At 36.6% G+C, this 11,030-nt stretch overlaps 1 protein-coding gene across 1 annotated transcript; it reads right to left on the reverse strand.

The window, feature by feature from the left end:
* Positions 1-9,312: 9,312 nt before the first annotated feature.
* On the reverse strand, positions 9,313-10,242 carry LOC138168419 (olfactory receptor 4L1-like). Its single transcript, XM_069097445.1, has one exon. The coding sequence runs from the start codon at positions 10,240-10,242 to the stop codon at positions 9,313-9,315; it is 930 nt and encodes a 309-aa protein (XP_068953546.1).
* Positions 10,243-11,030: the final 788 nt, after the last annotated feature.

Here is an 11,030-nt window from a genome sequence, read left to right on the forward strand (position 1 = left end):
GCATTGAGCTGGATGCTTCCTGCTGGCCTGCCAGGCTGTCCACAGTGGGAGGTTACCTTCTCTGTGTCATTTTGTGGATTATGTAGCTCCAAAGTTTGTTTAGAGTCCCCTTTTACATGGATTGGGGAAGGTGAAAGCTGGGAGCCGAGGGGAGGACCTGCTTCTATTCTGCCATCTTGCCTCTGCCCCTCTGGTGAGATTTATGCCCTGCTAGATGAACATGTGCTCGGGGAAAACTTTAAGATGTAACAGTGACCCCAAAAGTTGATTATACAGTTCATACCATAGCTTGTGTCAAGGTTTGGTCCCCTATTGTATTACTGGAGCTGGTAGGTGGTACAGTAAATAGAACCTTGTGTCTGGAGTCAGAAGACTTGAATTTGAATCCTTCCTCAGGCATTTATTAGCTTCATGACCTTGGGAAAGTCACTTAAACTCTGTATGGCTCAGTTTCCTTTTGTAAACTGTGGATAATAGTAACACTTGACTCCCAAAGTTGTTATGAGGAAAAAGTGAAGTAATATTTGTAAAGTGCTTTGCAAAATTTAAAGTGCTATATAAATGTGAGTTGCTATTATTGCTGACCATAGGAATAGAATGAGGAGCTTTGTTTGGAGTCCTTTAAAAATCAAGATAAACAATATCTATAGAATCCCCAGTCTAATCAGTGTAATTTTACTGAAAGATACTATCTGCATCCAGAGTAAGAATTGATAAATAGAAGCATGTATAGAATAATTTTACATACACGCACATATATGTATATACACCAAGTCTTGAGTCTATTGATAGTCATATCTGGGGTGGGGGTGAGGGAAGAAAAAAAAGAAATTTATGTATTATTTTGTTTTATTTTTAAAAGGAATAGAAAGTTGTACATAGTAGATTTGAAATTTATGTTCAATAATCGTTTTTTGTTTTACTATGTTATGGAAATGCTTGTTTTATTCCATAAATTAAAAATAAAACAACTTTTAAAAAAATAAAGGAGTTTAGTCTGGTGTGATCTTTTCTGGATGAAGTCATTCTGACTCCTTATGATTATGGCTTCCTTTCCTAGATGTTTAATAATCATTCACTTGATATTGCATTCCAATGCTTTCCAGAATTTTATCAGGAATTCACTTACCCTAAATTCATCTCCTCATCTGTAAAATGGGAATAAATTCAATTAAGATTTTGAAGGGGGTTTGGAAATAGTCTTAGAAATAATAGTATTTGCATGGTCTCATATCATTGCTAAGGGGAAATATTTTGCAATCTTTGAAATCTTATATGATAGCAAGCTAGTATTTACTTATTGTCTCCCCATCTATTAAGAGCCTGGAGAGATGAATTTTTCTGCTCATCCTTACCTTACATTCCATAAATTTTTGAAATTTTCTCCAAAAACACACTTTGCATTCTCTCAAATAATGATTGACAATCCATTGCTAAGACAGTACACTTTTTATATGAGTCAATAGTAACATTTACTTGTCTCCTGAAATTGAAACATCATTGACTCTTGTGTAGAGATTCACTTTGCTACAGATGAACTAATATTTGAATAAATTTGTGCTAGGTTTGGGGGAGAATCTTATTTTAACCATTTCTTTACATTTTAGTCTGTAAGACATTGAGATATTAGACATTACACAAACTCCTGCTGTGAGTTATACTCCCAACATATTCCTCCTTGACAGGAGGAAGAACAGTAGATAAGGTCAGATGGAGACCAAGTTCTTCCCTGACATAGATAATGTCTTAAAACCTTCAACCAAAGAGTTTACTTTTTGGACCAAAGGATCAACTAAACTAGAAGGCTGTCCTATTAGAAATGTTACTGTTACTCTCAATGCATTATATATAAGAGGGTGAATTCTGAGGGTTGGTACTTTTTAGTCATTATCAGTTTATCTATGTTGTGTAGTGTGGTCAACAACATCTTTTGCATTAGTGTAAGACATTGTTAGATACCCTTTTAGAAGCATGGAAATTATTAGGTCCTGTTGAAATTGCTTGATAGCTTTTTGACCTCAGTCTTTATTTGAGGAAGATTTTGTTTTGATTTTTTTTTCAGACTCTGGGAGGAAATTCAGTTCTTTTATGTACAAAAAAGTAAATTGGATGCTTCCAGAATTTAAAAAAGTCTTTATTTTCTCCTTCCCACTGATACATACAAATTTTTGCTATTAAAATTTTATGTACCTTGTATTGTGATATTGCCTTTCTTGACTGTTTTTCCTTTAAATTTTTTTTTGTGTTTTCAATATTTTCTTGACTAAATAGCTATTTTGCTCCACCATTCTCTAGTCTTCCAAAAGCAGCTTTTAGTTGCATTTTGGATGCTGGTTTTCCCCAATCTTTATAGATTTTGGATCATGGTAGAGAGAAACTTCCTAAAATTTAACATCATCCAAAAAAAAGCAGTATAGCTTCTTAGGTATAAGCATGTATTTTCTTAGATAAACTAACTCAGACTTTTATAATATTTGCTAATTGGTATGAAATATACCAAACTTTTAAATTTTAATTTCTAAAATGTTTTTCAAACTAGACTTAATGACGGGTTCACAGTTCACAGTTTTATCATTATGTGGTTACTGATCTCAGGGGATGGAGGTTAGAAGGGGAAAAGAGCTTCCATTCCCCTCCACTGAGTGTTTTCAATTCAAGGCTGGATCATGACTTGTTAACGATAATGTAGTGGGCATTTCTTTTCTACTATGGTTTGAACTTAGAGGGTCTTTTTCCAGCTCTGAGATGTTTGTGATTCCAGGATATTGTGACTTGTATGGTCATTTTTACTTTCATCAGTCTATTCCATGAGCCCTTGATTTCTCTTTCTTTCTACAAGATTTTCTGTTCTCAGTTATCTCTTCTGTTCATCAAGAAGGATATCAGCTTTAAGAGCAAGTAAATCCTTTTGTATGGAAGTCTTGGTTCTAATATATTTGAGAGTGTTATAGAGTCTTTGATGTACTAATTACACACAACATTTGACAAACACAACATGTTTGAAAATAATTTCTATGACTTGGAACAAATAATTTCTATGACTTGGAACATACCAAGAATATAGGCAAGACTTCTCCTTGCCCCTTGCCTTTTCACCAGACACCACACACAAGTTGTTTTTCAATGCCTGTTGTTTAAAAAGACATCAAAGTAAGATTTTCAGAGTGGAAACTATTATGTCATTGTCCCATTAAGAATAATTACACTAAAGCTCAAATCTCTTAATTTTCATTCTTGTGATCCAAGGAGAGGCAGCATGGTATAGTAGATAAGTCACTGGACTTGGAGACAAGAAAACGTGGGATCAAATACTATCTTACCATCTATGTTACCCCAGAAAAATAACTTAGCCTCACTGTGTCTTGTTTTTCTCACTGAGAAATTGTAGATGTTGAACTTAATTTCTTTCTTTCTTTTTTCTGGTAAATAGTTTATTTTATTTTTTTCCCTCTCTTTTATACTTTTTAGTTTACATCATTCATTTTCACAATATTTTGAGTTACAAACTTTCTCCCCATTTTTCCCTTATACACCACCCCAAAATAGCAATCCCACTGAATATCCCCTCCCCAAATTTGCTCTCTCCCATATCTTCCCTCATCCCCCCTCTGACGTTCCAGTTGGGCACGGTGGATCTCTATGCCCCAGTGCCTGTATATCTTATTTCCCAGTTGCATGTAAAGTAATAGTAATAATAGTATATATGTACATTTGATTTTAAAACTTTAAATTCCAGATTCTTTCCCTTTCTCCATTGTCACCCACCCTTACTGGGAAAATAAACAATTCAATATGGGTTGTACAGGTATAGCTAAGGAAACATTTCCATAGTGGATATATTGTGAAAGACTGATTATATTTCCCTCCATCCTATTCCACCCCCCGACTTATTCTATTCTCTACTTTGATCATGTCCCTTTTCAAAAGTGGGTGCTTACAAATTCCCTCACCCCCAGACTGCCCTCCCTTCCATCATCCCCCCTCTCATCCCCCTACCCCATACTCTGATGTAGGGTGAGATACCCTATTTAGTGTGCATGTCATTCCCTCCCTAAGTGAAATTCAATGAGAAGGTTGACTCTCCCTTTTGCCTTCCTGTTCTTCCCCTCCATTTAACAGTTTTTCCTTGCTTCTTCTATATGACATAATTTACCCTATTCTGTCTCTCCCCATCTCCTCTCATTATATTCCTCTCTCAACTCTTAATTTCACTTTTTAAGTATCAACCTTTCCTATTCCATTGGTCCTGTGCCCTCTGTCTAAGTATACCTGTACACAAATATACACACACTTTCATATGTATTCATATACCTATATACCCTTTTACATAGACATATATATGTACGTATACAAATGTATATAGACATATATACATACATATACAAATATATGTAAATAAAGTTATTTCATAAGCTACAATTATCATTTTTTCCATGTAGGAATATGAATAGTTTAACTTTGATAAGTTCATTATGATTTAGTTTCCCTTTTCATGCTTAACTTGCTTCTTGTATCCGAATGTCAAATTTTGTATTCAACTCTGTTTTTTTTTTCCATCAAGAATGCTTGAAAGTCTTCTATTCCACAGAATGACCATATTTTCCCTTGAAACATGATACTCAGTATTGCAGGGTAGGCAATTCTTGGTTTTAATCCCTAGTCATTTATACTCCAGAATATTATATTTCAAGCCCTCATTGTAGAAGCTGCCAGATCCTGCATTATCCTGATTGTGTTCCCACAATATTCAAATTGTTTTTTCCTGGCTACTTGTAACATTTTATCCTTGATCTGGGAATTCTGGAACCTGGCTATAATATTTCATGGAGTTTTCTTTTGGAGATGTTTTTCAGGAGGTGATTGGTGGATTCTTTCAACCTCTATTTCCCCTCTGGTTCTAAACGATCAGGGCAATTGTCCTTGAGAATTTCTTGAAGGTCAGTGTTTTTTCCAGTGAGATATTTCACATTGCCTTCTATTTTCTATTTGTTTGGATCTGTTTAATAATATATTGATTTATCATAAAGTCACTAGATTCTATTTACTCCAATCTAATTTTCTGAAGGAATGATTCTCTTCAGTGAGCTTTTAGGATTCTTTTTTCTTCTGGCAAATTCGGCTTTTTAAGGAATTCTTCTCCTCATTGCCTTTTTGAGCCTCTTTTGCCATCTGAGTTAGTCTATTTTTTAAGGTGTTATTTTTTTCAGTCAGGTTGTTGACTGTCATTTCATAATTTTCTTGCATCATTGTCATTTCTCTTCCCAATTTTTCCTCCGCTTCTCTTATTTCATTTTCAAAATCCTATCTAAGTTTCTCTATTGCCTGTAACCATATCATATTTTTCTTGCAAGCTTTTGGTGCACGAGTTCTGACTTTGCTGTCTTCCTCCTGTTCCATGCTTTGATCCTTTTTGTACCCCAAATAGGAGTCTAAAGTGGGGTTGCTCTGCTTCCTTTGCTTGTTCATGTTGTCACTCAATAACTTGACTTTTGAGCCTTTTGTTACAGTAGTATTCTGCTACCAGAAAGGGGAGCTTTATCCCAATCACTGCGGTTTTCACAGCTCTCTGAAGCCTCCAGACACTCTCAGGCAAACTGTTTATACACCCCAGAACCTTTACCCCAGACAGTGATGCAGATCCAAGCAGGTTAGAGAAAGAGCAATTATCCCTCAGACTGGTCACTCGGTCCCCCTACAATCTGCAGGCCAGGATCTCTGAAGCAGCATGGCCGCTGAGCCTCAGCTGCTCCTTACCCCAGGGGAAAAGACTGGATTGTGCTCCCAAACTCCCTGTTCCTGCAAAGTCTACACTGACTCTTACTTTTTCTTTGGCTTCTTTGGGTTGATAATTCTGGAAACTACCACAGCTGCTGGTGATCTGAAGTCCCTCCAACCATGTCTAGTCTGGGCCACCCTGAGGCTAAAACTTCTGGCTCATGTGGGGCTGGGCTTGGTTCCCGGAATGCTATGTTGCCCCTTCCTGCAGGCCTGCTGGGCTGTCTACAGTTGGAGGTTACCTTCTCTCTGTCATTTTGGGGTTCTTTAGCTCAAAAACTTGTCTAGAGTCATTTTTTACATGAATTGGAGAAGATAGAAGCCAGAGCCATGCGGAAGTCCTGTTTTTACTCTGCCATATTTACTCTGACCTCCTGAACTTAATTTCTAAGATCCCTTCTATCCCTAAATCTAAGGCTTTATAATCTTTATCCTTTAACATTGGCTATCATGGTATGCCTTCCATTGAAGTTCTAGTTTGATGGAGGTCAGTGGAGGATGGTACACTTGTTTCCATGTCATGAGGTTCCTCTGACAGTCCTAAAGAAATAGATTCCTGGCCATTCACATTCCTTCTATCAAAATTAGTTAATACCTCTTTTATCAGGCACATCAAAAGAGTCAATGGATTTTATACAGTTTGCTGTCAGTCAAAAGCCTTTCTGAAATTTTTACTATGTAGCAAGCACTTTGCTAAGTGTTTTTTCCAAGGAAGGTCTTCAAACACCACCAAAACAAAACTCTTGCAACAGTCTCTGCTCTCAAAGAAAATGAATGTTGGTGAGAAAGACAACTTTTTGAGTAGGCACAGCATATGTACAAAACACATGAAGGTGATCTGAAAAGGGAAGGAATACATCTAGGGAGATTAGAGTCTGTCTTTTACAGAAATTGAGACTTAAGTTGATTCTTGTAGTCAGGAAAACTGCTAGATGGAGGAGGTGGAGCAGAACATTGCAGGAAAGGGGGAACATCCAGTGTAAAGGGAGAGAGAGAGGGGATGGAATATGGAATGGAGGAAGTTCAAGGTCTTTAAAGCAAATGCTAGAATTTGTGGAGGAGAGTAAGATATAACAAGACCAGAAAGGTAAGAAGGTGTAATGTTGCAAAGAGTTTTCAGTGACAAACAACAGAGTTTGTATTTGATCCATCAGGTGATAGGGAGACTCGGGAACTCATAGAATAAGAATCTGACCTTTGATTTAGGGAGAAAAGTCACCTTGGAAGCTGAGTGGTACCAAGTATGATATGGTGTAGAGAAAGACTTGAGCAAAAAAGATTAGAAGACTATTGTAGTAGTCTAGGTGAGAAGTAATTAGGGTCTGAACTAGGATTGTGTCTGTATGAATGGAGAGAAAAGCATGCATTTCAGAGATGTGAAATTGGAAATGACAAAATTTGTCAATGGGTGGAATATATGAGGCTAGTGAGAGTGAGGAGTTGACTCCAAGGTTGAAGACCTCTCTGGTACCTGGGAGTTTGATAATGCAATCATAGGGAAATTTGGAAGGAGTGAGAGAGTTTCATGGTGGAGAGTAAAATAATAATGACTTTTATTTTGGAGTTTTGGACATGTTGATTTTAAGCTATCTTTGAGACATATAGTTTTAATACGTCCACAAAACAATTATGGTTCTGTAAATACTCTAGGGACAGATAAAAAATGTAGGAATCATTGGCATATAGATGATAATTGAACCGATGGGAGCTGATGGGATCATAGAGTGGGATAGTATATAGTGAAAAGAGAAGAGGCCCAAGAACAGAACTTCAATTAATTATTTTATTAGGGAGTTCAAACCTGTTAATTTTAACAGTGTATTATAAGTAGTAAAGAGAAGAGTAGGTACCTTTATTACTGGATCCCCTGACACCTTTCTCCTAACTCCTAACTGATGGTAGAAACTGTCCGCAGTATCTCACAATGTTTTTTTAAATTTCTTTAAAGAGGTTATAGTGGATATTCTTTAGAAGAAGAAGAGAAGTGGATATTCTTATAGAAAGATATATTCTTATAGTGGATATTCTTTAGAAGAGAAGGCTCTGGGGGCGGCCAGGTAGCACAGCAAGTAAGAGCACCGGCTTCAGTGTTGAGAAGACCTGGAGATCGAATCCCGGGCTCAGACACTTAGCATCCACCCAGAAACACCTGCCGTGTAACCTTGAGCAAGTTACTTAACCCCAATTGCTTAGGGGTGGCCAGGTGGCTCAGCGAGTAAGAGCACTGGCTCCAGTGTTGGGACGACCTGGAGATCGAATCCCGGGCTCAGACACTCAGCACCACACCCAGAAATAACTGGCCTTGTAACCTTGAGCAAGTTACTTAACCCCGATTGCTTAAAAAAAAAAAGAAGAAGAGAAGGCTCTGCTTCCTAAGAATCACTCAAATCTGATAATCACTGACCAATGTTAAAGTAATATTTTGATGTTAATGGTTATTCTAATCTAGAAATAGCCCAGGGACCTGTTAACTATCATGTACAATTTTAGCCATTAGATTATTCCTAGTAGTTGTACCAGTAGGGATGGTGTCCATCAGGCCATAAGCCATAGCTTCTTCCCCCCATACCTCCACCCTATCCCCCAAACACACATTTCTGTTAAATGAAATTAGCAAACACTGATTATATGGCATCTTGAGTCAAAAGCTACAGCAATTTCTATTTTCTACTAAATTCTACCTTACGACCAGGGATATAGGAATGTGTACAGATTTAGTCCTTATGCAGAATTGTATATGTTTAATGATTTCTCCTTTGTTGAATTGTGTTCTCTCATTCATTGTCATAGTTAAGCACAAGAAAAGGAGCCCAAACAAATCATTACTTACTTCTTGCTCTTTAATTCTTTAAAAAAACAAAAAACAAAAACAACAACCATTTTCTGTCTGGGGTATAATTTCTTCTTTTTTCTTCAGACTGTTAGAAGATTTTCTTTGAATATAAAAATTTTGACACAGTAATCTAAGACATACTAAGTCAATTTTTCTTAGTTTATTTTTATTAGAAATAAAACAAAGAGTGAATCTTCTCAATCAATTTATCAATAAGAAATAAAATAAATTGGCCAAGTGTTTTGCATTCAAAGACAAAAGGACTTATTACCAGGTTGGCAATAAGGAGATGAATTTTTTATCTATAGGAAATCATAAACACCACAGATAGTTTGTGATCTCTATCAATTGCCCAAATAAATGAAAGCTGGGTGAACTGAAATGTTGACTTTTTAAATAACATCTGGTCTATTTTATAGAATGTTTGTTAGTGACATTCTTAATGTAAAAAAAAATACTTTCTTTAAGATTTTCAAAATACTTTAAAAGTATTATCTCATTTTATTCTCACAACAACCCTGGTGGGGGGAGGTATTGTTATTTTCTCCATTGTACAGATGAAAAAAATTGAGGCAGACAAAGGATAAGTGATTTGCCTAGAGTCCCACAGTTAATAAGTGTCTAAGGCCAGAGGTGAGTTCTGATCATTCAGCCACTCTGTCGGCTACTCCATCTACCTTCATATTAAGTCTCATATAAAAGGTTTACCTGAAGCTAACATGCTGGGTCCTCAGTTTCCTCATTGCCACCTTCATTTCCTGATTCCTCAGAGTATAAATAATGGGATTCATCAAAGGAGTGATAACAGTATAAAATACAGAGAGAATTTTAGTCCCTGAAAAGTTGCTAAATGGCCAAGCATAAATGAAGATACATGGGCCAAAGAAAAGAGTCACTACGGTGATATGAGCAGACAGTGTAGACAGAGCTTTGGAGAGCCCACCAGAGGAACGATTATGGACAGTGACCAGAATGACAGTGTAAGACACAAGCAAAAGAATGAAGCAAATCAATGAGAGTAGCCCACTGTCAGCAATGACAAAGAGTTCCAGGATATAGGTGTCCTTACAGGCAAGTTTGATCACCAGTGGAAGGTCACAGAAAAGATTGTCTATAACATTGGGTCCACAAAAAGGCAAGTTTACAGTTAAAACCATTTGACTCATACTGTGTATGAAACCAATTGTCCATGAAAATAGCACAAACCCATGGAGCAGGCGACGGCTCATGATGGATGTGTAATGAAGAGGTTTGCAAATAGCTACATATCTGTCAAAGGCCATGGCAATGAGGAGAGTCATCTCACTGCCCCCAAATAAATGCATGAAGAACATCTGTGTCATACATCCCCGAAGGGATATGGTTCTATGTTCCCTGAGCAAGTCTGTAAACATCTTGGGTGTAGTGACAGTGGAGAGGCACATGTCGAAAAAAGAGAGGTTGCCAAGGAGGAAGTACATTGGAGAATTCAGATGGGAACTACATGTCACTGTGACCACAATGAGGAGATTTCCTACCACAGTGGCACCATAGAGCATGAAAAATAAAAGAAAATAGAAAATCTGAAATTCCCATGATCCAGAGAGACCTAGTAAAACAAATTCAGAAATTGTGGATTTATTCATGAGCTCCATCAGTTCAGCTATTAGGTGTTCCAGGTGTCCTTTAAAGGAAAAGGAATAAAAAAAATAGTTAATTCTGTTTACAATTATTACTATTTACTTTTATAATAGCATACGACTATTTTTTAGAATAATATATCATTAAAATACCATGGAGCTTGAACTGTCTTGGGAGTCCCTGAAATGGTATTATCTTGTAGCTCAAGCTGCCTTACAAGGACAATTTGGTACATTTGTAATTAAATAACCATTTAAGAGGTGTAACACAGACTCTCTACTAAATTCCTCTCAGTGGTCAATAGCGTTGTTTTGCTTATCAGACTTGTTATTTTATTGGTTCTGAAATTCTTCTGATGTGAAACACTCTAATAATGCAGATCCACTTTAATTGAAACAGCTTAGTCTTAGAAAGTTAGCTGAGGACACTGAGGCATTAAATGATTTAAGATCATATAGCCAGAAGTTGTCAGAGGCAGAACTTAAACCCAGGCCTCTTGACTCTGAGACCAGCTCTCTATTCACTACTCTACATACCTCTCACAATGTTAGAGATTAAAAGGTATTACTTTTACCATTGACTTTGACTCCAATTTTCTTCTTATTCTAAAAAATTAGAAAACAACCAAATTACCTGATGATTTTTATTTTCAGGATAGTGTACCAGATTTTCAAAATGCTATGATTCTGTTGTTTGATCATATTTTCAAATAACACTAAGTGATTCTATTCCCATTTCTTACATATCTATAGTATTTCCCTAATGTTCCTCTAGTAATCTGACATAATTTATTTCTAACAAT

Source organism: Petaurus breviceps, unplaced genomic scaffold, assembly GCF_028583685.1.
Source record: "Petaurus breviceps papuanus isolate PSGF00001 unplaced genomic scaffold, PetGlider_PUasm1.0 37, whole genome shotgun sequence".
Classification (NCBI taxonomy): domain Eukaryota; kingdom Metazoa; phylum Chordata; class Mammalia; order Diprotodontia; family Petauridae; genus Petaurus; species Petaurus breviceps.